This window comes from Myotis lucifugus, unplaced genomic scaffold (genome assembly GCF_000147115.1).
Source record: "Myotis lucifugus unplaced genomic scaffold, Myoluc2.0 scaffold_109, whole genome shotgun sequence".
Lineage (NCBI taxonomy): Eukaryota > Metazoa > Chordata > Mammalia > Chiroptera > Vespertilionidae > Myotis > Myotis lucifugus.
The window spans coordinates 2824104-2850410 of NW_005871157.1; the positions used below are offsets into that span (position 1 = coordinate 2824104).

The 26307-nt window shown below is 43.2% G+C and overlaps 2 protein-coding genes across 12 annotated transcripts in view; one reads left to right on the forward strand and one right to left on the reverse strand.

Annotated features, from left to right (window-relative positions):
* Positions 1-5965, reverse strand: part of UBR1 (ubiquitin protein ligase E3 component n-recognin 1) — a 150601-nt gene extending 144636 nt beyond the window's left edge. Inside the window, 1 exon segment of the mRNA XM_014459411.2 lies at positions 5837-5965. Coding sequence (XP_014314897.1) covers positions 5837-5917 — 81 coding nt within the window. The 5' untranslated portion in view covers positions 5918-5965.
* Positions 5966-5992: 27 nt separating this feature from the next.
* The window catches only part of TMEM62 (transmembrane protein 62), a 62672-nt gene continuing 42357 nt past the window's right edge, over positions 5993-26307 (forward strand). For 3 of the 11 annotated variants that reach the window (XM_023757538.1, XM_023757541.1, XM_023757544.1), the window contains exon 1: positions 26051-26236. In XM_023757538.1, the coding sequence (XP_023613306.1) occupies positions 26101-26236 (136 nt within the window). In that variant the 5' untranslated portion in view covers positions 26051-26100. Of the gene's footprint in view, positions 6197-26048; positions 26237-26307 lie in introns of those variants that run through there. The other 8 variants (XM_023757540.1, XM_023757545.1, XM_023757543.1 and 5 more) reach the window with 7 other exon arrangements.

The following is a 26307-nucleotide window of genomic DNA, read 5'->3' on the forward strand; positions in this document are numbered from 1 at the left end:
CGCCGCCCCCTGTCATGCACAGAGCAGGGCCGATCGGAAGGTTGCGATGCCACCCTCAGTCACGCTCAGGGTAGGGCCGATTGGGGGGTTGGGGCACCGCCCCCTGTCACACTCAAGGCAGGGTCAATGGGGAGGTTGCGGCGCCACCCCCTGTCACGCACAGAGCAGGGCCGATCAGGGGGTTGGGGCACCTTCCCCTATCATGAACAGAGCAGGGCAGATAGGGAGGTTGTGGCCCCGTCCCCTGTCACACACAGAGCCGCAGGGTGATCAGGGGGTTTGGGCGCTGCCCCCTGTCACACTGATCCCGGTGCCGGAAGGCCTAGCGGCTCCGCTGATCCCGGTGCCGGGAGGCATATTACCCTTTTACTATATAGGATAGAGGCCTGGTGCACAGGTGGGGGCCGGCTGGTTTGCCCTGAAGGGTGTCCTGGATCAGGGTGGGGGTCCCCACTGGGGTGCCTGGCCAGTCTGGGTGAGGGGCTGAGGGCTGTTTTCAGGCTGGCGGGTGACTGAAGCTCCAAACTGCTCCTTTTTTTCTTTTCTTTTTTCTATTCTGGGCCAGCTTTAGCTCTGAGGCCTCGCTGCTGAAAGCAGGTTTCTGGCCTTTACCTTCTGTATTTGATACAATGTTGCGGTCCGGCTAGCTGAAGCCCGGCTTTCAGTCAGCTGGTTTCTGGGGTTTTGTTTAGCTCCTATATTTGTTACAAAGTTTCAAACTGCCAGCTCAGAGGCTGGCAAGGCAGGCGGGGAACGTTGGAGTTCGCCATCACTGGAGCAAGCAAGCCTCCCTGCTCGCTTCAGTGCATGGCTGCCGGCCACCATCTTGGCTGACAGTTAATTTGCATAAGGATATGCTGATTAGCCAATGGGAAGGGTAGCGGTCGTACGCTAATTACCATGTTTCTCTTTTATTAGTGTAGATATATATATATATATATATCTCCATCCTATTTGCCCTGCCAGCATGGCTCAGTGGATAGAGCATCAGCCTGAGCACCAAAGGGTCTCGGGTTCAATTCCTGGTCAAGGGCATGTACCTAGGATGCAGTTTTTATCCCCAGTCCCCAGTTGCATATGCACTTGTATGTGCAGGTGGCAACCAATCAACATGGCTCTCTCACATCAATGTTCTCTCTCTCTCCCTTCTGTCTCTCTCCCCTTCCCTCCCTTTCCACTCTCTCTAAAAAGCAATGAAAAAAAAATATCCTCGGGAGAGGATAAATCAATAAATAAGTAAGTAAAACAATACCCAGCTGGTGTTTCTCAGTGGTTGAGCATCAACCCATGAACCAGGAGGTCACCAGTTCGGTTTGATTCCTGGTCAGGGCACATACCCAGGTTTCAGGCTCGATCCCCAGTAGGAGGTGTGTTTCTCTCTCATCTATGTTTCTATTTCTCTATCCCTCTCCCTTCCATTCTCTGTAAAAAAAAAAAAAAAAAAAAATCAATAAAAAAATATTTTTTAAATCCTCCCTATTCAATTTTAAACTTTTTAGCCTTATAAACTCTTAACCTTCTCAACTCCTATTTCCTTCACCTCCACTCTACCTCAGCTAGTGTCTCCTCATTCATTCATTCATTCATTCATTCATTCATATATTCAATAACAATTCTGAAGTAATGTTGTAGGTAGTGGAGATACTGATGTGAACAGGAAACAGTTTGTATTATCAAGGAGTTTATTATCTAGAACAAAAGATAGACAGTAAATAGGTATTTATGAGTAGAGCCTGAGATATGCTATATACAAGAGTATGAAAGGATGCTATAGGAACATAGAAGCACATCTAAACCTGGCTCTGCCATCACAAGCACCTGATGTGCCTCCATGTTCTAAAACTCCAAATTTCCTCTTTCTGACCATAACGTTCAGTCCTTCAATTTATGTCAACATCATAACTTTAATACCTTAAATCCCACCAATTCCCTTTGCTTTCCTTAGCTCCCTGTTCAGTCTGGACTCCAAGGTTAGCCATTACCCCAATATGCTCCCTATTTCTGTCCTCCTTCCCCCAATCACTATCATTCTTGCTAAAATAAATCACTAATGTTGATCCTCATTTATTCACTAAGAGTATGTAAATGTCTGCTATATCAAGCACATACTGGTATATATCAGTATACAGTGAGACATAATCCTTGCCTTCATGGAGCTTACATTCTGGCAGGAAAGACAGACATTTAAATAAGTAAATAAAGACAATACAGTAATTACAGATTGTAATAAGTACAGTGGAAGAAATAAACAGGATACTTTGACAAAGAGTAAGAGGAACCCATCTTTTAGACAGGGTATCAAGAAAAAACAGAAGAAAAATACTGTAAGGAGGGGGCAAAAAAACAGCAAGCAAAGGCATAGGCCCTGAAGCAAGATACAGCATGGGCTTGTTTTAGAAACTAACAGGCCAGGGTGGCTAAAATTGAGAGAAGAAACTAACAAGAAATTAGAGGACATGTGGAGGCCTGATCAGGCAGGATCTTGAATGACTTGTAATGCATTTAGATTTTATTCCAAATACAATGGAAAATCACCAAAGAATTTAGGCAGGAAACTGACATGAATATGATTTAGTCTTAAAAAGATTTACTCTGGTTGCTAAGAGGAGAATGGACTGGAACAGGACAAAATGGAAGCAATGAAGCCAGTTAGGAGGCCACTGCAGTTGCCTAGCAATAGATGGTAACTATGACTAGAGAGGTGGAGTGGAGACACAGAATTGTTTGTGTTCAAGAGCTATTATGGAAGTGTCATCTACTGAGACAGGAATAACAAAACTCTTGATCTGCCTCCCTGTTTCCCCCTCCCAAAATCTGGTCATTCCTCAGTATATGACACAACCATGGCCATGAATGCTTAAGCCAAACACTGGGGATCCAGATGTCATCTGTTTCTTCCCTCTTGCCTCATGCTCAATCCACAAGCAAATCTTTTTGTTTCTGCCATACTTCCAAATTCTCTCTCAAATCCAACCTCTGCTTTCCATCTCCAGTGATCTCTCTCGTACAAGCCACCATCACCTATGGCTTGGATAAGTCACTGCAGTGGCTTCCTAATTGCTCCCCTATTTGAAACACTTAGACATCCAAGTGGATATGTCAAGTAGGTAGCTGGATTTGTGATTCTGGAGCTCAGAAGTGAGATGACCTAAATTTGGGAACTGAATGCATACAGATGGTATTTATAGCCATAGAACAAAATAAATCACATAGGCAGAGGGTGTAGACAGGAAAAAGAAAAGTACCACGCCAGGAAAATCTTCTGAGATGGACTTATGAAAGTCCAGCTGAAGAAGACAGAAGGTGAAAGCTGTGTTAAACCACCCCATATACTATCTGAATTTCCAATTTTTCTCAGTCCTCATCTTCCTGGACCTAGTAAACCACCCTCTTCTAGACACTACACTCTATGACACTACGCTACTCTTACCTCATTCCTGCTTGGCTACTCCCTTTCTAGGTCATTTCCTGGTTTTTCCTCCATCTTCTGCCCCTGAAATTCAACCATTCCTGTTCCGCCTCCTTCTCTCTCTCTCCCCCTTTACCCTCTCTTACTCCACGTCCGTCCGTCTCTTTCTCTGTATGTATGTTCCTATATACGCATATACACAAACACACACACTTTCCTCCTCAAAGATCTTATCCCTCCCCACAATGTCAAGTCTGTACTGAGAACTTCCAAATGTCTAGCTTAGTCTTACTCAATGTGTGGCCCACAAGACCAGGACTTCAAAATTAGTAGGGCATGCTGATCTACAGAATCAATTACCCTAATCATTCTCAAGCAATGGCTTTTATATCTCACTGTAATTGTGTTAGGTGATATTAAGAATTTGATAGCCTTCATACATGTTGATAGCAACATGACAGAAAAATGACCAAGGAACTAAGAAGGAAGTTTGATTTAAGGATAGCAAGAACTATAACCACAAACAAAACTCTCGTGGAGTTGGTAAGAGTTCTTAAACCTCTGCTACACTCCCATATTTATTATTTTTGTTTTACCTGCCTCCCAATGTTGATTTAAAATACAAACTATTCAAATGTCAAAGAATCTTTGAGCTTGTTTTGCTTCAGAGCAAAGAAGAAGTAATCTGGAAAGCCAGAATCTTACTCCAGTTAGGATAAAATTAAAGATAGTAGATTTAAAAATAATAGGAAAGTAAGATGCTATCTGGGATCCTCAAGTAGAGAAATCCAAGCCAAAAAAAGTGATCATGAGGCTTAACAGTCACAAGTCTTCATCCACTTATATCACCCTATCTTGTATTAAAATCATTTGAGCGCTTGTCTTACCTGTGCCACTGGGCTGTGACTTCCCGGAAGCTTTTGCACCTCTCTTGGAATCTACCTGCTCCTTTGCAAAATCCAAAGCCTTACAATGAAATCTAACATTTCTTGAAGTAAGAGTTTGCAACGTAATTCTAGCTCGATTCCTGTACCATTATCTCCAATCCCAAATAAGTGAAGTCCAGGTTGATGAGATTTTACTATACTACTTGGAAGGAATACATCAAAGCTTTAAATAAACACTCGTCATCTTTAGCAATACAAAATTACAGTAACGCTTCTGCCCACAGCACGCAGTTTCTCCATTACCTCTAAGATGTACAAAGCACAAGCTACCATTGAAACCAGATGTTGACAACTGCTTCCAAACTTTTCCCCTCTTCTCATTGCTTATTATCTCAGACAGATGCTCCCTCCTTCCATGCCAGCAGTGAGGTGAGGTTGAATTACTATTGGGGGTAGGGGGTAGCTGCAAGCACTGCCATAGCTGGGTGGCCCAACCCTTATTCCAACTCCCTCCCTACCTGGCTTCTATCTCCCAGCCAAACTGGCCAGTCCCTGGGGTAGACTCTTATTTCTGGAGTTCACTCTGTTCTCTCATAAAACAATGCTCAAGTGTCTGCGGTATTAAAAGACTCCAAGAAAGCTTCCACTAAAACTACAAACCAAAGAAACTGCAGGAAGAGGTGTATAGCCTACACTTTTCTGCATGCAAGAAGAAACACCACCTGATAAAAGTCAACAAACATCATGCCACAACCAATTATTTGAATATTCCCTACGTATCTCCCCACTAGACATCCAGAATATTACCTTATGTTGCCTCTTACCCTAACCTCTGTCAGCTTTCTCTCTGCAGCCAGGCGACGAGCTCCAATTTGCTCACTCTCCCCTGCCTTCCCATTCTTTCCACCTATAGATCCCGATATTCATTCATGGTATTTCTCTGGCTGGAAATGTCTGGAAGTAAGCCTCTTTTCCACCTTGCAAAAGCAGCTACGGAAGACGGGCTCCTCCACTGAGGATGAGGCCCGGGGTTCCCCAGATCCGGAGCCCAAGGACTCCAATTGCTACACCTGGTATCTTTCCCTGCAGCCCAGTGCTGACCTGAGCGGACAGGGGCTGCACACCCTGACCCAGTCGGTCCCCGCCCCGTCAGCTATCAACCCAACAGCAGGTGCTGCACCCGGATTCCAGCCGTCAAGGGAGTGAACGCTGCGTCTACGGGAAAATGGCTCTTCCTCCCAGCCCGCTGCAACCCCCGAAGCCACAGACCAGCTACCACCATCACCAGTTCCCTCCCCGTCGGGACGGGAGACATGCTGAAGCTCGTCACCGCTAATAAATGACAAGGGCATTCTACTCCGCGGACCCGGCCAGCAGGAAGGTGGGCGAGGGATGACTTTGTATTGGGTGGCTGCCTGCCACATCCATCCCGACGACTCCCCCTCCCCGGAGCCGCCATGAGCGGTGCAGCCCCCACATCCTCCGAAGCGCCGCAGGGAGGCACGGGGGGTACAAAAGGCACTGGCCCACGAGGACTTACAGATGCCAGTCCCTGCGGGGTCTGGGGCAAGTCCGGGCCGACTTCCATCCTCTCCACACCCCTGGCCTCCTCGTCCGCCATCTTGCGGGGAACTGACGCCTGCAGCTGCAGACCCCCGGCCGGGGGCGAGCGGAGACCTGTGGCCGGTTCCAGCGGCGCGGGACGACACTTTTACGACGGCCCCTGGAGTCGAATTTGACGCAGAACCGAACGGCGGCTTCCGGTGCGCTTCCCGGAAGCAGGCGTCACGGTTCTCGGGGCGCGAGGGTCTGCCTTCCCTACTTTCTTAGTCGTAGAGCTCGGTGGCTGAAGGTTGTGTGTCTGGTTTCGGTGCTGGGAACTGTTGCATGCATCTACGAGGTAAAAAAAAAAATAATAATTAAATAAAATAAATCGGCGTCCGTTGTGAAAGGGACAAAAAAAGCCGGGGCCAGGGTCTCCTGGCCGGGTCGTTGGTGCAGGTGTGTGTTGTCTCTCAACGCACCTGTCGCGGTTCCCGGGAGCCCATCAAAATGAAAAAGGACTCAAAGCCATCGCGTCTTTGGGAAGGTAACCCGTGGGCACTTGCGCATGCGCACAATAAAGCTCAGGCCCCAGCGTTTTTGGGGCGTGGTGGTGAAGAAATAGCGAAAAATTGGGAACCTATTCATCGGTGGAGGGAAGATAAAATTAACATGGTAATCTGCGTTATGGAACACCGTGCATCTCTTAAAAAGAACAAGGTAGATCTATGTAGAAAGATCAAGATAACAAGGGAGGAGGAGGAAAAACAGTCAAGTAGCCACAAACCTTATATTTAGGCTTACATCAATTTAAATGCGAAGGAAACACCCTGAAAGGGAAGAGAACAAATGGTAGTTTGCTCTGAAAACCGGAAGAAGAGTAAGGCGGTCAAGAGCTACTTTAGCTTCATCTGTAGTTTTAAGTTGTTTGCAAAACATCATTTTAAAATGTGATTTTTTAATAAAGGGGAAAATAATAAAGCTCCATTTAGAAAATAATAAAGAATTAACTCTTTGGCATTAGATTAAGTCAGATCTTCAAATCATAAAAATGATTTTTAATGAATTTAAGGGTGAGGTACTAAAAAAATAAAAGTAAAGTGAATATAAACAAAAGTAAAGTATAGCCCAGCCGCCATGGCTCAGTGATCAAGCATCATCCTATGAGTCAGAAGGTCATGGTTCGATTCCTGGTCAGGGCATATGCCCAGGTTGCGGGCTCGACACCCAGTGTGGGACGTGCAGGAGGCAGCCAATCAATGATTCTCTCATCATTGATGTTTCTATCTCTATCTCCCTCTCTGAAATCAATAAAAAAATATTTTTAAAGAGTATAAAATAATCCTAAGACCATACAATTTGAAAGCCACTGTTGTAGAGACATTCTTAGTGACTTGGGAAGATACTATATCTTGTTGGGTAGAAAAAACAAGTTAACTAAAACAGTATGGTTCTGCCCTGGCTGGGTAGCTAAGTTGGTTAAGAGTGCTGTCCCAGTATGCCAAGGTTGGAATATGATCCCTGGTCAGGGCATATATAAGAATCAGCCAGCGAGCCCTGGCCAATGTAGCTCATTTGGTTAAATGTCCTCCCAGGCACCAGGAGGTCGCCAGTTTGATTCTGGTCAGGGCACATGCCTGGGTTGCAGGGCTTCATCCCTGGTTGGGCACCTGCAGGAGGCAGCAGATCAATGTTTCTCACAGCAATATTTCTCTCTCCCTTTCTCTTCCTCTCTCCCTCTCTAAAAAATAAAATAAAGTCAATTTAAAAAAATCAACCTCCCTTCTTTCCTCTCATTTACTCTCTTCCTTCCCTGTTACCCTTCCTCCCTCCCTTCCTCCCCCCCCCTCAATGAATAAATAACAAAAATAGTATGGTTCTGTTTTTGTAAGACAAAAATGTGCCTAGATATTTAAACTACACAAAGTTAAAAAGTAAACAAAACCTGGGAAGAAATGTCTGCAACATAGGATAGATCAAAGGATAAAATCCCAAAGACTATTCCAAGAATATTAATTACCAAAATATTGCTCTTGGTTATCCTTAGGTTGCAAAATCACAGAAATTACTTTCTACTTTCTACTTAACTGTATTGTCTAGTTTTTCTTGTATTTATTGTGTAAGTTTTTTAAATCTACCCATTTTTTAAAGATAGATAAATATCTAGTGCCTAGATAGATACCCACCCAATCTATCCAATTCAAAAAGCCTTCTTGATAATGTATTTCCTTATCTAGCCAGATGTGGTGTGATCTTTCCCCTCCTCTTGGAGGAACTAATAGCTGTATACCTAACCTCTGGAATCAGACTTTCTGGATTTGAATTTCTTTTTTACCACTTGTTGATTGTGGAACCTTAGGCGAATTAACCTCACAGAGATTTGGTTTTCTCATCTATAAAAATAGACATGGTATTAAGACTATTTTCCTCATGATGGTTGTGAGGATTAATGAGATACCACCTGAAGCCCTAAATGCCTGGTATTGTTCAGTACAATGACTGCTAGTATTCAGGATGAACATTTTTGTAGGTTTTTTTCTGGCTGTCCTGCACCTGGTGGCAGCTTCTCAATTTAGTGGAGTAGGTCTTTCCATTGTGGGAAGTCTTATTTCAGGGTGACAGTATCCCCAAACACATGGTTAGATTTCATTTCTGCTTAGTATCCTCAGGCAGCAATTTTCATTCAGCCTATTCATGCTAAAAAACAATTGTGCCTCCAGGTTTTTGGTCATCTGCAGTTCCTTGGGTTTCTAAGTGTTTCTTTCTAAGCCTGTCCTCAGCTTCCTGCAGAATCTATGGATCCCTGATATCCTTTCAGTAGATACCCTCTTTTCTTAAGATAGCTAGAGGTGGTTTTTATTTTTTGAAACTGAAAGATTTCTAACTGATGCATTAACTATTACATCATCTACACTAATAAAAGAGAAACATGGTAATTAGCGTACGACCGCTACCCTTTTCATTGGTTAATCAGTGAGTATATGCAAATTAACTGTCAGCCAAGATGGCGGCCGGCAGCCAGGCACTGAAGCGAACAGGGAGGCTTGCTTGCTGCGGACTCCAACGTTCCCCGCCTCACTTGCCGGCCTCTGAGCTACAACTCTAAGAAACTATGTACTATGTTGCAAATAAGAAGATAAACAAAACCCCAGAAACTGGCTTTCATTCAGCTGGGCTTTAGCAACATTGTATCGATGTTTTCAGCGGTGAGGCCTCAGAGCTAAAGCTGGCCCAGAATTAAAAAAAAAAACAAAAAAAGAAAACAAGGAGCAGTTGGAAGCTTCAGTCACTCGCTTCTGGAAAACAGCCCTCAGCCCCTCACCCAGACTGGCCAGGCACCCCAGTGGGGACCCCCACCCTGATCCAGGACACCCTTCAGGGCAAACCAGCCGGCCCCTACCCGTGCACCAGGCCTCTATCCTATATAGTAAAAGGGTAATATGCCTCCCGGCACCGGGATCAGCGGAGCAGCGAGGCTCCCGACACCGGGATCAGTGTGACAAGGGGCAGCGCCCAAACCCCCTGATCGCCCTGCGGCTCTGTGTGTGACAGGGGGCGGGGCCACAACCTCCCTATCTGCCCTGCTCTGTTCATGACAGGGGAAGGCGCCTCAACCCCCTGATCAGCCCTGCTCTGTGCCTGATAGGGGGGAGCTCCCCAATCCCCTGATTGCCCTGCGGCTCTGTGTTTGACAGGGTGCAGCACACCAACCCCCTGATCGGCCCTGCTCTGTGTGTGACAGGGTAGAGCCATAACCTCTCCATCGGCCCAGCCCTGAGTGTGACAGCGGTGGCGCCCCATCCCCCTGATTGGCCCTGCTCCGTGGGTGATAGAGGATGGCGCCCCAACCCCCCTCCACAGGCCTTGCTCTGTGTGTGACAGGGTAGAGCCATAACCTCCCCATTGGCCCTGCCCTGAGTGTGACAGGGTGCAGCGCCCCAACCCCCTGGTTCGCCCTGCTCTGTGTGTGACAGGGGGCGGTGCCCCAACTCCCCTATCGGCCCTACTCTGTAAGTGACAGGGGGGAGCTCCCCAACCCCCTGATCGGCCCTGCTCTGTGTGTGACAGGGTGCGGTGCCCCAACCCCCCGCCCCACGGGCCCTGCTCTATGCCTGATAGGGGGGAGCTCCCCAATCCCCTGATTGCCCTGCGGCTCTGTGTTTGACAGGGTGCAGCACACCAAACCCCTGATCGGCCCTGCTCTGTGCGTGACAGGGGGTGGCGCCGCAACCTCCCCATTGACCCTGCCTTGAGTGTGACAGGGGGCGGTGCCCCAACCCCCCAATCGGCCTCACCCTGAGCATGACTGAGGGTGGCATCGCAACCTCCTGATCCGCCCTGCTCTGTGCATGACGGGGCGGCGCCCCAACTCCCCAGTTGGCCCTGCTCTGAGCCTGACCAGGGGCTGCACTTAGGGATTGGGCTTGCCCTCTGCCACCCGGAAGCAGGCCTAAGCCAGCAGGTCGTTATCTCCCGAGGGGTCCCAGACTGCGAGAGGGCACTGGCCAGGCTGGGGGACCCCCCCTCCTCCCGCCCCCCTGAGTGCACAAATTTTTGTGCACCGGGCCTCTAGTTATTTATAAGATAACACTGCCTTATATTACAGCTTGTCTTGGCCTGTCTTATTTTTGTAGTTCCTTGAGTACAAGAACCAAGATGTATACATAGAACTGTCAACTACTATCTTAAGGACTTTAGATACATTTTAAAGTATAACTCACAAAACAATCCTGTGATGTAGTTCCTATTACCATCGTACAGACAAGGAAATTATAGCTTGAGCATGTGAGATTGCTTGTTCAAAGAACCGCAATTACCAAGTGACAGAAACCTAGACTCAAAACCTAGGTCTGTCTGGCTTCAAAATGTATGCCTTTAACCATTTCACTCTCCTGCCAACTATAAAAAATTTTTTTTGTCTCTTTTACCGTTTTGTATGTTGCAGTATAAATGTCTATTGCTAAATAAATTAAAATATTCATCATATATCTGGCATACATTTAACATCCTAGTACATTTATAATAGACATTTTATAGGTCATTAACCAAACAAAACAGATATTAACTTATCAATTATTGCTCTTTTCTGATTTAGAGCAAGGTATGGGTAGTCCTAGTTTAGAACAGGATTATGAATTTGTTTGATTCTTATGCAAAGACATACTTCTTTTTTTAATTAGTATCAGTTCACAGTAAACTTTGTGAATAAACTTTGTGAATAAATATGCTGGAGGTGCCATTTTCTGTTTAAAGTGTTATCAACAAATAATATACATTAATCAGCTTTCTCAGTGCCCCAGAAGAATGACACAGTCCATTGAGATAGCCATGCTCAGAACTGTTTTCTTTAGACTCCTCATTTATGGGTTGTGCTGGAGGTTTTCAACTCTGATTACATATTAGAATCGTCTGATAACTTTTTAAAAATTCCAATGCCTGGTGTCACTCTAGTGATTCTGATTTAATTAGAAAGAGGTGAGACCTGAGTATCCTTTAAAAAAAAAAGTCTCCCAAGGGATCCTAATGAGAACCTGTGACTGATTCCATTTTAACTGACCTCTTTCTTGGGGTTATTTTCTCATGTGACACTACATGATTCTTCCTGCCTGGTACAAATCCTTGATATTCCACATCCATTTAGAAAGAGTAACCCTTATTGGTTTCCCTATTTCTACTCTCTTGCTCATACTCATCCTCTATTTTCCTGCCAAAATTATTCTTAAACGTAAATCTGATCATGTGACTCTTACCTAAATATATTAGATGGCTGCTTTATAAGATAACTTTTAACCCTTAAGCATGGCATTCAAAGCCCTTCTCAATCTGGTTTGAAACAACTTTTGCTAGTCTAATGTCTCTTGCCACCCCACTTAAACTATCTAAACTATATCTGTCACCTATACCATATAGTCCCTTGGCCTAGAGAGCCCCCTCCCCCACTTCCACATCTCTCTCTATAAAGAACTTTCTGTTTATTCTTTAGAGGTCAGTTTATATGGTTCTCTCATTCTCCAATAGGCAGAATCGTTCCCTCTGCGCTTTCATTGCACTTTTAATTATTTAGATGCCTGTTGAACCTGTTAGACTATGAGCTTTATGATAATAGGAATTCTGTCACCACTTTGTATTCATAGAAAATGGTAGCTGCCTACTAGATCATGGATGTCCAGTATTCCTGGAAAAACAACAACCTCAAAAAAGACTAAAATACTACACACACAAATTATTATAATTGAAATTTATAAATGGTTCTTAAAATAGTCTTTAAAAATCAATTCACAAAATGTGTATTGATCTCCAAAGCCACATTAGAGGCTAGCACTTGTATTTATTTCATTGTTAGAGACTCCTTCCTAGGGAGAGTTTTCACTTTGAGAACTTATTAAAATACAATTTGTGTTGCCCATCCAGTGTGGCTCAGTGGTTGAGCATTGACCTATGAACCAGGAGGTCAGGGTTCGAGTCACAGTCAGGGCACATGCCCGGGTTGCGGGCTTGATCCCCAGTGTGGGGTGTGCAGGAGGCAGCCGATCCATGATTATTTCTCATCATTGATGTTTATCTCTCTCTCCCTTTCCCTTCCTCTCTGAAATCAATAAAAATATACTTTAAAAAATACAATTTGTGTTTGGAGAGGATAACCTCTTATCAGATTACCTTTTAGTGGCATTAGTTTAACAGATGCTGGGATGTACATGTTAGAGGTTGGGTTTCAAAAGAAGCTGATTCTGAAGCAGAGTTTAGCATACAGGTTTATTAGGGAGAGTTTCTTTCCCTGTAGAAGGGAAAGAAAGGGAAGGAAACATGATTGAGCTGAGAGAGAGGCAGAGCTGCAGTGCAGTCTGAATGAAGGCCTTAACCAGCTTGGCATTTATGAAATTGGACTAGTTCTTTAGAGATAACAGTGGGTAAGGAGATTACAAGAATGAAAAAGTTGAAAACTGTTGGGGTCCTGCCCCAGCAGGTCCAGGGGTTCGCAAAGGTGTGGACGGAGTCGGCGAAGAAGGAAGGACGTGGAGGCAGCGTTCAGGTGGTCATCATAGCTAGGTTCTCCCTTTATTCTCCTATTACATTTATACCATTTGATCCTATAAGCATGCCTCTATAATCACATCATGGTATGTTTTGGGTAACATTCTGCAGTTCCTTGTTTCTTATCTGACCTTTGCCAAAAATCCTGTCTCTATCTAGTTCTGTTGATTTTAATCTTATCTAGGTTAATCTCTGTGTTTCCATTATAAGGGCTATTCCAAGGTCACTGCTCTACTGATAGGCTACAAGGAAGTGACTGAAGGAGATTATCCTACCCAGTAAAGGTTATGCCCTCCCAGCCTCGCTGCTTGCCTTCCCTGGGACTTCCCTGTGTCGGTGGGTCTCCAGGGGTATAGGCTTTGGTGCTTTCCCTGGTGGGCAGGCCCCTGGGGATGTGGCCCAACAAGTCCCAAATTTATTGCCAACAGTCTTAGTCCAAGTTCTTCATAAGTAGTACATGGTATTTCTGTAACACTAGGGAGATTTACTGATTCATTCTCTTCCTTAGTCCTGTTAATCCCTAACTCCAGGGAAAAATCCTCACCTGGGGAAACAACCTTTCTCGGGGAGGTGGTCCTGTTTAAAACACATAGCGCTAAGAGGGGGAGCAAACCATATGCCATATACGCCAGGTCCCTTGAAACATAAGCTGTGCAGATGTTTCTTCCCTGCAGCGACTGTGTCAAGCAGCAAGGGTGGTTCGGCTTCCGGCAAATTCCCCCATTTTTATTTTTTAAATGACAGCGTGTGTAAATCAGCGGCCACCTCTCGGATTGGGTTGTTTAAGACTCGGAAGAAGACTTGTTTGTGATTTTGCTAACAGGTCAGTCTGAGGCTTAACCCTATATCGCCCCCCCGCCCCCCCCCCCCAGGAAAACAGTTATTTTGGGAGAGGAACAAAGAATAAAGGAAGAACTGAGTGAAAGAAATGGAGATAAAGCATGAAAACACACACACACAAAACATTTGTGACCTCAGTGGAAAGGCAAGTGGAGTTGGGTTATAGAAGAGTCTAATGTCCTAGTCAAGAGATGAAGATAAGAGGCAATGAGCAGATGAGAGTGAAATGAAGAAGGGAATAAAGGAAAAGTAGTGAAAATTGCAAAGATAAGCCCTTAACATGATGAGGAAGAAAGAAGAGAAAGGGAATGTAACATTGCTTACTTATTTTCACACTTACAAAAAACATGACTCAGTTGGGAAATTTTACTCAAAGATCTTATTCCTGTTGTAAATACACAGACATACATGTTTGTCACATTAGTAAAAAGGCAGCAAAACTAAAACAAATTAAGTGACATACTTTAACAATATCAGGGACTACTGTACACCAAAATATAGTAATTATAAAGGCAAGGATATAATAATTTATTTTATTCCATGTCATTTAACTTATTCAATCCTTTTCTAGGCACCTAATTTACTAATAAACCAATATATATGAAAATCTTTTTTTTGAGGGTACAAATATGTTTTAAAATTAAATATAATTTTGAATTGCAATGGTCTTATCCCATAACTTATTAACATAAATCAGAGTTGTTTTGTGTGGAGTTTTTTTGTTTGTTTTTGTATTGGTTGGCTACACCAAAATTTTCCGTAACTTTTAAGAGTAAACTGTTGCCTGGCTGGCGTTGCTCAGTGGTTGAGCATCAACCTATGAATCAGGAGGTCACAGTTTGATTCCAGGTCAGGGCACATTCCCGGGATGGGGCTCAATCCCCAATAAGGGGCGTGCAGGAAGCAGCCGATCAATGGTTCTCTCTCATCATTGATGTTTCTGTCTCTTCCTCTCCCTTCCTCTCTGAAATCAATAAAAAATATATTTTAAAAAAAAAGAGTAAACTGTTAACGATTTTCTGGGTTCACTGTAGGTTTTTCCTTAATGGATCTAGTAGTGATTGAATACTAATTATTTCCCCAAATACTGCATTCAAATATGGGCTTTGTGTGTGTGTGTTTTAATTTATTGATTTTTAGAAATAAAGGAATGGAGAGAGATAGACAGACATTGATTTGTTGTTCCACTTATTTATGCATTCATTGGTTGATTTTTGTATGTGCCCTGACTGGGGATCGAACCTGCAACATTGGCGTATTGAAATGATGCTCTAACCACTTAGATATCCATCCAGGCTGGGCTTTATGTTTTGAAGTTCAAAATAATTTATCTTAGAATGTGATTACCTCCATATAATAAAATACACCTTTTTGTTCATGGCAGTTCACAATAATTGGATGAGATAAAGATATTTGAGGCAATAACTTACTAAAAGCTTATACTAGAGGTCAGAAAACTATGGTTGGTCCAATACTTATTTTTTTCTTTATTGATTAAGGTATTACATATGTGTCCTTATCCCTCCATTGCCCCCCTCACCCCACTCCCGTTCTTGCCCTCACCCCCCTGGTGTCTGTGTCCATTGGTTATGCTTATATGTGCACATACAAGTCCTTTGGTTGATCTCTCCCCCTCACCCCCAACCTCCCCTACCTTCCCTCTGAGGTTTGAGCATCTGCTCAATGCTTCTCTGTCTCTGGATCTATTTTTGTTCATCAGTTTATGTTGTTCATTATAATCCACAAATGAGTGAGATCATGTGATATTTATCTTTCTCTGACTTATTTCGCTTAGCATAATGCTCTCCAGTGCTATCCAAGCTGTTGGAAATGGTAGGAGTTCCTTCCTTTTTACAGCAGTGTAGTATTCCATTGTGTAGATGTGCCACAATTTTTTAATCCATTCATCTGTTGATGGGCACTTAGGCTGTTTCCAAATCTTAGCTATTGTAAATTGTGCTGCTATGAACATAGGGGTGCATATATCCTTTCTGATTGGTGTTTCTGGTTTCTTGGGGTATATTCCTAGAAGTGGAATCACTGGGTCAAATGGAAATTCCATTTTTAGTTTTTTGAGGAAACTCAATACTGTTCTCCACAGTGGCTGCACCAGTCTGCATTCCCACCCTCTGTGCACGAGGGTTCCTTTTTCTCCGCATCCTCGCCAGCACTTGTCATTTGTTGATTTGTTGATGATAGCCATTCTGACAGGTGTGAGATGGTACCTCATTGTTGTTTTGATTTGCATCTCTCGGATGATTAGTGACTTTGAGCATGTTTTCATATGTCTCTTGGCCTTCTTTATGTCCTCTTTCGAAAAGTGTCTATTTAGGTCTGTTGTCCATTTTTTGATTGGATTGTTTATCTTCCCTTTGTTAAGTTGTATGAATTCCCTGTAAATGTTGGAGATTAAACCCTTATCCGATGTAACGTTGGCAAATATGTTCTCCCGTGCAGTGGGCTTTCTTGTTGTTTTGTTGATGGTTTCTTTTGCTGTACAGAAGCTTTTTATTTTGATGTAGTCCCATTTGTTTATTTTCTCTTTAGTTTCCATTGTCCTAGGAGCTGTATCGGTGAAGATATTGCTTTGGCATATGTCTGCGATTTTGCTGCCTGTGGATTCCTCTAATATTTTTATGATTTCCCATCTTACGTTTAAGTCCTTTATCCATTTTGAGTTTATTTTTGTGTATGGTGTAAGTTGGTGGTCTAGTTTTATTTTTTTGCATGTATCTCTCCAATTTTCCCAACACCATTTATTGAAGAGACTGTCTTGACTCCATTGTATGTTCTTGCCTCCTTTGTCAAATATGAATTGAGCATAATGGCTTGGGTCGATTTCTGGGTTCTCTCTTCGGTTTCATTGGTCTATATGTCTGTTCTTGTGCCAGTACCAGGCAGTTTTGAGAACAGTGGCTTTGTAATATAGCTTGATATCTGGTATTGAGATCCCTCCTACTTTCTTCTTTCTCAGGATTGCTGCAGCTATTCGGGGTCTTTTTTTATTCCATATGAATTTTTGGAGAGTTCGTTCTAGGTCTGTGAAATACGCTGTTGGTATTTTAATGGGGAGTGCATTGAATCTATAGATTGCTTTGGGTAGTATGGACATTTTAATGATGTTGATTCTACCAATCCATGAACACGGTATGTTCTTCCATCTGTTTATGTCTTCCTCTATCTCTTTTTTCAACGTCCTGTAGTTTTCTGAATAGAGGTCTTTTACCTCCTTAGTTAAGTTTATTCCTAGGTATCTTAATTTCTAATACTTATTTTTGTACCTTCTAATCTAAGAATGGTTTTAAATAGTTGGAAAAATAAAAATAAATAATCTGTGAAATGCGAAAGTTATTTGAAATTCAAATTTCAGGTCTGTAACTAAATTTTTTTTTTTTTTTGTAATACTGCCACTTTTCTCTGGCTGCTTTTAGCTGAGTACTTGCTGCAGAGACCAGATGGCCCACAAAGTCTGAACTATATACTATCTGCCCTTTTACAGAAAAAGTTTGTCTTCCCTAGAATATAATATAATACAATTCTGCTCTAAATAGAGATGGCATAGTCACACTGACATGAACTTTGAATACTGTCCTAACCAAAATTGTGATACAGTTGTGGCAGGATGGGGTCTGTGAGTATGAATGAAAGTCCTTGAGGGCATTCCTTGTGGTTGCTGTGAAAGAAGGCTAGTACCTTAGAGGGAGTTATAGGATATCACTTAATCCTGAAAGCCCCATTCTATCACCATTGGCATGTCAAGAGAAATATGGCAGTCAATAACAAAGAACTGAGCTCTAGAACTGAAAGTCTCCTCTGAAAGATTTGAATGAGGAACACTTGGAACCCAACATTTTCTGAGTAGTAAACATTTTCTTAGTGGCAAATGTAGTGAATGAAATACCACTTCCTTAAACTGAGTGCATGTGTAGTTTTGAGTAAAATAAGTTATTATTAGAAAATAGGATCCATGAAGGTGATCACGATATGCCACCCCAAAATATGCCGCTTTGGCAGAAGGATTATTTCTAGCTGAAGGCAATTAATAATCAACAGATACAGAAAGGTTTCTCTCTGCTTATCTGCCTAAAAGCAGGGCATACATTTCCTCCCTCCCTTTCCTGGACCAGGATGTGGAGAGTGACCCTTATCACAGAAGACAGAGAGCCAGCACCAAGATGAGCCTGCATAAGATGAACCTTACTTAAAAAACAAAACAAATAATATTGTAATAGCTATGTATGGGCCCAGGGGTACTTGAAATAATAGGGGGACCACTCTATAAAGTATATGATTGTCTAACCACTATGTTGTGCACCTGAAACTAATACAGAATAATATTGAATGTGAACTATAATGAAAAAAAGATGGAAAATTGTATGTTGTATGTTTTTCATCATCATAATAACAAAAAAGAAAATTGAGGGCCTAGCAAAGTACAAAAACCCCCACAACTCTTCCTTTAGTTCCCCCATAGATTTCCTAGTTACTTCCCCACAATTGACCGCCCTTTAAGCCCAAACCTTTGTTGAGAAGGGTATATATATAAGCTCACTAGTCTAACTGCTGCTTTTAGTTATGTCTGGTTACTTCTTTGTTGAGAACTCCTGCTCATATAAAAAAAAATTGTAAACTTGTATTCCTTTTCTCCTGTCAATCTATCTTTTGTCAGTTAAATTCACAGATTCCCATTTACTGATGAGGGTAGATGACGCTTTTCCTCCTAGTCCTCCATAACAGATGCCTTAGTCCCATTAACAGTATTCCTGACAGGAGAGCTCCAGTCTCTCCTCACATACCTCTAGTGCCAGTTGGGTGGAAAGGGTTATTATTTATCCAGAGCTCCTGATTCATACCTGAATAGAGACAATATACAGAAGTTCAGCCTCTACTGAATCCCAACCAGCAGAGGAGGGGCGGGTTCCCCTCTTAGGTCTCTGGTCTTCCTCTGTTAGTCCTGGCTCTGCCCTCTCTGCCCAACTCAACTCCCATGTCTTTCACTAAGCATTAATGTCCAAACCCAGTAGTCCTTGGCACCCTGGAATTTGGCTTGAGGTCATTTACTTTAGAACTCTGTCTCTGTGCTGGCCACCCAGGACCACTCCCACCCCACGCACCAGCTCACCAGCACCGGTTCCTAACATTCTGATACCCAATGTTCAGAGGGTATCATCACATCAAGGGTATGACAGAATGACAAAAGAAAACACGCTGTTTACCCATGGAGGCCAAGCCTCCCACCACCAACTGGAAGGGGCTTCGAGAGGGGCGTGGCCAGAAGAGGAGGGGCAGGTTCCACTCTTAGACAACCATCCCACCCCAAGAACATCAGTGAAGCTCTGGGGCTTTTGCTCAGAGGTGCTCCCCGAGGAGGCAGAGCAAACGCAAATTAGTGAACACTGGTTGGTGTCTTTCTTTTGGCTGGAACTCCCCCTATCATGTTGGGCAAGTCAGGCTCTCCAGACCTCAATGTCCGTCGTCCCCCCCTCCCCCAAGTTGACTCCCACAGCAAACGGCACTGCATGTTTCCAGCCTCTGCCTGTGGATGGGAGGGCCAGAAGCTCCGGAGGCTGGTGGGGACATGCGGGCTTTCCCTAAAGCAGAGGGAACCAGCAGGGAAGATCTCCAGGGCTGGAGGGCAGGACGTGGGCCAGGGCCTGTGCCAGAAGCGGGGGGAGGGGGGGGCGGTGCGGGGCTGGAGGGGGTGGCAGGAATGGCGGCAGCAGCAGAAATCAGAGCTGAAGGCAAGTGGCTCCTCTCCTGCCCCAGCTCTAGCGTGGATGGTGCCACATGGTCAGGCCCTGGAAGGCAGAGCTGGCCTGGGGCAGGCAGGGGCAGCAGCAGGAGGCACTGCCAGGGCTGAGAGCCGCCCCTAGAGAGTGTGCAGAGGGGACGGCTATGCCACTACTGCTGGGAGGGAGAGGAACGGGCCAGCAACAATGGGAAAGAAAGGTTTAAGCAGGCTCTTCTGAAAGCGCATTTTTCTGGAACTGAAAATGCTGCCAAGAAACTCAGGAAGTCGGCATCGAGGCCAGAGAGCTTGGACCTTTTGTCCAGGAAGACGAGGGCAGTGGTTCCCGAGGAGACCTGCTCACTGCTGCAGCGCAGTGTGTGTGTCTTCATTGACTAGAGTTCCTGGATTGTCTCAGTTGGGCCTGGCATATTCCTTGTCAAGAAATATTTCCTGCCCTGGTCGGTGCGGCTCAGTTGGTTGGAGTGTCATCCATGTGCCAAAAGATTGCCAGTTCGATTCCCAGTCAGGGCACATACCTAGGTTGCAGGTTCAATCACCAGAGGGGTCAGGGTGCATACAGGAGGCAACTGATCAATGTTTCTCTCTCACATCAATGTTTCTCTGTCTCTCTCTCCATCCCTTCCCTTCTCTTTAAAACGTCAACAAAAACGTATTCTTAAAATATACATTGCCTTCCTTTTCAACATTAGGGACTTTTTGTTTTATTTTGCTTAATCTTTGGCTTGTTGGATATGTAGATATCGGGAAGTCCTTGGATATGACTTTAAAATGGCAGCGACTTGAATGTTGCGGTGTTGGAATACAGGTGTAAATATGGAACACGTTCAGAAACAAATCCTGTGTACCCTCTGCAAATTTGGAAAGATATACACAGTATAGGGAATGTTTACTGATTTGATTGATGATTGCTTGTTTTGGGGTATTTGGTGGAAAAGTTAGTCCAGACTCCTCATATGGGGAGACACTCCGAATTTCATCATTATTTTAGAAAACAAAACAATATAAACATGAGTTTTATGCTTACTGAAAGTAATATACATTTTAAAGAAGAAACAAACAAAAAAGAAAATATAGAATAGTACCACTATCCTCATCTTCTGGCTCTAATTCCCTCTCAGTTTCTACTCCTGCTACTTATAAGGACCTGTCACAAGAGTGCTAGTTTCTTATTTAAAAAAATTTTTTTTTGTTAATCTTCACCCAAGGATATTTTCCCATTGATTTTTAGAGAGAGTGGAAGGGAAAGGGAGAGACACACCGAGAGAAACATGGATGTGAGAGAGACACATTGATTGGTTGTCTCTGCATGCACTCTAGCCTGCAACCAAGGTATGTGCCCTTGACTGGAATCTGTGGGGACAGATTGTACTTGAAGAAAGAGGCTCCCATATTGAGCTGAGAAGCAGGTGGATATGAAGTGGGTGGTCCCCATTACAACAGGAGTTGCCAGTCTTGGACTAAGGTCATTCCACAGCTGTGGTGGGAATCAGCCTATGTTAGAACAAGGAAAGTCCTGAGAATGTGATGAAGTAGTTAAGGCTGGAGCCTTCAGGACCAGTTTATGAAGAATCAGGCCTAGGTTCAGAGGTTTTATTTCTGGGGTTGGCTTGCAAACCTAGGTTTGTTGGGATTAGCTTAATTTTAGAGATAAGAATTTCCACAATTGAGGAGTCATTTCTGATTCAAATTGAATCAGACTTGGGTTAGAGGTCATAAATAGACTGTGATCTTGGGTTCATACTTAGCCCTGGAGCCAAAGGTTTCATTTAAGGCCACAGCTGGTCAGAATATTCTGTCCTTGTGTAATTAGTAAAATGTTTGCTCTCTCTCTCTAAATTCTAGCCTGCTTATCAAAGATTTACAGGATCTTCTAGATTGGACCCAGATCAGTGTGTGTGTGGGGGGTGGGGGGTGGGGAGGGTTGGGGAAGGGGGGGGCGGGATTAATGTGCCAACTGGAAACAGAGATTTAGAAATTTCCCTCTTCCTTGGATCCCTGCCATCGCCTAGCTGTCTACAACCCCACCCACTTTTGCCTTACTCTCCTCCTTTCCCTTGATATAAAAGATGCCTGAATTCTGGGCTCTCTTAAGATGGATTTTCAAAAGCTATAAGGCACCCCATCTGCTTGAGTTGGGCCTTCTTGATCAATAAACCTTTCCTTACTCTAAATTTCGATGTATTGAATATTGGCCCACAAACTTTGAACAGGTAACATTTGCAGGTGATCAACCACAGCATTTCAGCTCTGGTGGAGGGTGTAGAAAAAGAGGGTTAGACAGATAAAGAACTTGCCAAAGATAACACAAGTAGGAGGCAAGAGTCAGGATGTGAATCAAGATACATACAACTAAAAAGGAATGAGACTGAATGTTCAATGGAAGGAACTTTGTTTAGACATTCAGGGAGTAGTTCAACCTACCAGGAGAATAAAATCTAGTTTGCAGAGGGACAAAGTAGATTCTTTCACCATGTCTGTGGAAGTGTTATAGGCACCAGAAACACCAAAAAAGATATTAGACAGCCCCCTGAGTTGAAGGGAGAGGGCTGTCCCCTCCTCGGTTCATGTCTGTCTCGTAGGAAGGAATTCAAAGAGTGACCCTAGCTGATTGCGTTGTAGTAAAGCAAATTTACTAAATTTATTAAAGAAGCAAGGCAAGCAAATCTATCATACTTCTGGCTTATGAAAGCACAGACCGACTTCCCAGCTACTCTGAGAAGTGAGCCTGGTGGAGATTTAAGGGGTTATACTCCCTTCTGTCTATTGGTTTTTAAATTTCTCTGTTGAATATCTTGGTACAGATTAAGGTCTCCCTTTTACTTTTTTATGGTTTTCCCAGAATTTATGAGAAGAATTTGGCAATTTTATTTTTTAACAAGCCCCAAGACTGCTGGCTTCTCGGTTTAAACAATGTGATGAACACATCTTCTCTCCTCCTTCCCCAAAACGACTGACTTCTTTGAGATAAATCTCTCCCTTCTTTCTTTCCCCCTGCCCCCTCCTTCCTTAGCAGTTCCAGGGTGATTTACACTGTGTATTCTGTGGTTAGGGAGAAGAGGCATTAAAACTCCCCCTTCTTTCCTGCATTCTTTGGTTAGGGAGGAGAGGCATTAGTCATTTGTTCTCAAGCATCCTTGGTTGGAAAAGATGAGATCTTGGTCTTGTTTAATTTTCTTGTCTCAGTTTCCCTATTCCTCTTGCCCTGGAATTTTCCTAGCTTCTCATTATCCTGTAATAGAAGGAGTTACAGGACCCCGTTTGCAGTAGACTGCATCAATCCTGGGGTTCAGTGATTTGGTGAACATTAAATAAACATGAACAAATGTATTTGTCCAGGATCGGAGTAAATTTTGAAAAGAGGACCCAAGATGGATCTATAATGGTTTGAGCACCTGTCAGTGAAGCCTGTCAACCATCTATGTATTCTATGTAGGCTCTTTGGATAAAAGGTTAAACAAAACTTGTAATAAAATTGCAGGTGAATTCAGTACAAGAAATACATAAAACAATGTATTATTAACAGAGCTGAAAGGTAAAAGGAATTCCTAGGCACAGAGTGAAAGCAGATACCAGGATAACAACTGTGTAGCAGACATGGTGATCAAACAGGCCAGGTGAGAAGTCAGAAAACTCTGAAAAGAGGCCACTTCTGAGAAATAAAAATGACACAATATTTGAAGGGTTTAAAAGTACCAACTAGAGGTTTCGACAACTGGTAACAAGTTTGAGTTAGTGATAAGAACTTGGAAAACCAAACAGAAAAATCAAGATAATTCAGCACTGAAGGAACATGAGTTGTGCAAGAAAAGAATAGTTATTCTCAAACAGGGGTTAGCAAAATATGGCCCCCAAATCCACCTGTTGCCTGTTTTGTACAGCCTTCAGGCTAAGAACAGCTTTTACCTGGTTGAATAAGTCAAAAGAAAAACATTTCATAATACATGAACTTCCAATTTCATGTTTATAAAGTTTTTTTTGGAACCCTGCCACCTCATTCTTTTGTGTAACGGTAGAGTTGCATAGTTGCAATAAAACAGTCTGGCCCAGAAAGCCTAAAGTATTTACTGTCCCCTATAGAAAATTTTGCTAACTCAAAAAAAAATGGTTATTTTTCTCTTTACATGGTCATTATTGAAAACTCAGAAATATGGATAAGCAAAGCGAACATAAATAACCATAATCTCATATAATCTCACTATCCCAAGATAACCATAATTAATAGTTTGGTATATATGCTTCCAGGCATTTTTTTTCTGTGCGTGTGTGTGTGTGTTTGTGTGTGTGTGTGTGTAAAATGCACTATACTCTAGTTTTAGAAAATACTCATTAACATGTTAACATGCTATTTTTCTTCAATATTACTTAAGATTACTGCATGTTATTCCCATATATGGCTGTGCCATTCTATTTTTAAGACATATTGTGGACAATTTACTGTAGTTTCTAGTTTTCTCCTATTATAAACTTTGCTTTAATAACCTTACTTATTGGTAAATCTCTGTAAACATCCATATTTTTCCTTAGGATTAGCTATACATGTAGAAATATCAGGTCAAATAGAGTGTACATTTTAATATTTTTCATTTTTACTTATTTTATTGATTTTTAGAGAGACAGAGAGATATTGATTTTTGTTGTTCCACTTATTTATGCATTTATTGGTTGATTTTTTCTCTTTTTTTTCATCTTTTATTCTGGTTGATTTTTTGTATGTGCTCTGATTGGGGATCAAACCTGCAACCATGATGTATTGGGATCTCTAACCAATTGAGCTACCCAGGAGAATAAAATCTAGTTTGCTGAGTCCTGAACGGGAATCGAACCATGACCTCCTGGTTCATAGGTTGATGCTCAACCACAGCCACCGCAGCTGGGCTAATAATAGCTTTTAACTATTTTCCTCCCAGTCAGCTGTCAAATTCTGTAGGTTCTGTATTTACAATTTTACATCTGATTCTTCCTTTCTAATTTCAGTGTCATATTCTCCCATCTTCCTTCTTCCTCCATTTTCCTCTCACTACCTGGATGGCTTAGTCTGTTCAAGCTACTAAGACAAAGTATGACAGACTGAGTGGCACATAAAGAACAGAAATTTATTTCTCACAGTTCTGGAGGCTGGGAGTCTAAGAGCAGAGTGCAGCATGGTCGAAGCCCTCCTACAGGATGCAGATTTACTAACTTGTCGGTGTCCTCAAAAGGGGGATGTGGCAGGGATCTCCCTAGGGTCTTTTTTTATTATAAAGGCACTAATCCTATTCATGAGGACTGGATCAAAGCCCACCTCTAAATATTATCACATTAGGAGTTAGGATTTCCACATATGAATTTTGTGGGGACACATTCTGACCATAGCACTGGATTATTCCAATATCCTTCTAACAGGATTCTCTGTTACAACTCTCCCCTGTCCAGTCGGTTTCCAATGCTATTGCCAGATCTATCTTCACTCTTGACATTCATAAAGGCCTTCCACAATGTGGCTGAAACCAAGGGTCTGGTCTCATTACTGTTATTCTTCTAGATAAAACCTAGGTCCAGCCAAATAAAATACTTACTGTCTCCTCAATATGCATTTTCTCACCTTAATACTTTAGTTCATGTTGTTAGGTCCTGGTGGAAATGCTTCTCCTCATCCCCACCTCCCCATCCCCCCACCCCCCAATCTCTGTCACTCAGAAATACTATCCATTCTTTTTCTGTTGTTGTTAATCCTCATCTGAGAATATCTTTTTCCATTGATTTTTAGAGAGAGTAGAAAGACGGGAGGGAGGGAAAGAGAGAAAGGGAAACATCGACGTGAGAGAGATACAACTGGTTGCCTCCTGCATGCCCCTTATTGGGAATTGAGCTTGCAACCCAAGCATATGCCCTGACAGGAATTGAACCAATGACCTCTTGGTTTCTGGGTCGATGCTCACCAGTCCAGCAGCACATGAACATTCTTAAGCCCTTCAGAGGTTTGTGGAATTTGGGTATTTCCAGCCATTGCTGCACAACTGAAAGATGCCAAAGGTTAAGTTCCCAGGCTAGTTAAAGCAAGAAGAGAATTGCTTCCTTTGCCTTAGCCTACTTGATTTTTATAATTTAGCAGCTTGACATAGCGACTCCATTTTATTTCTTCACTCTTTCCTCAGCCTGAATCTAATTCTTCGTGCCTGGCTCATTGTAAGTATTTAAAATCTATTAAATGAACGGTATACACTCCATTGGAATACTATGTAACTAAATGCATGTGAAATCAGGTTTAAGAGAAAAATTTTTTTCACAAAACATTGGTATTACATCTAAAAAAAACCCACATATGGAAGCAGGTTTTTAATAATCAGAAGGGGTCAGAGAAAGTCAACTGTCACATGTGTACTGCAATTTATTATTATTATTATTATTATTATTATTATTATTTGTGTGTGTGTGTGTGTGTGTGTGTGTGTGTGTGTGTGTACTGCGATTTAAAAGGTGTCCTCGTGCATACTTTGATTCTCACAACCCTGTGAAATACGCTCGGGGAGGTATTATTAAGCTGTTTTATTGGTAAGGAAGCCGACTCACAAGAGGTCAGAAATGACTAAGGCGGGGCCAGAATTCTAGCCCCGCCTCCCGGAACCGGCTCCTTCCCGGACCCCCCTCGGCAGCCCCGCATGGCGCTGGGGGTCTCTCGGTTTGCTTGTCTTCGCCCCGTTACTTTAGCAAACCGAACCCAGAGCTGCAGGCGGCCGCGAGGGGCCGGTGCCCGGGAAGGCGCAGGTGCCGGCGGCGGCGTTCCAGAGCGGCGCGGTAGGCTCCCGACCGCGTCCCGAAACTGCCCCAGGGCGCCGCGCCGCGCCGGGCCGAGCGGGCAGGATGGC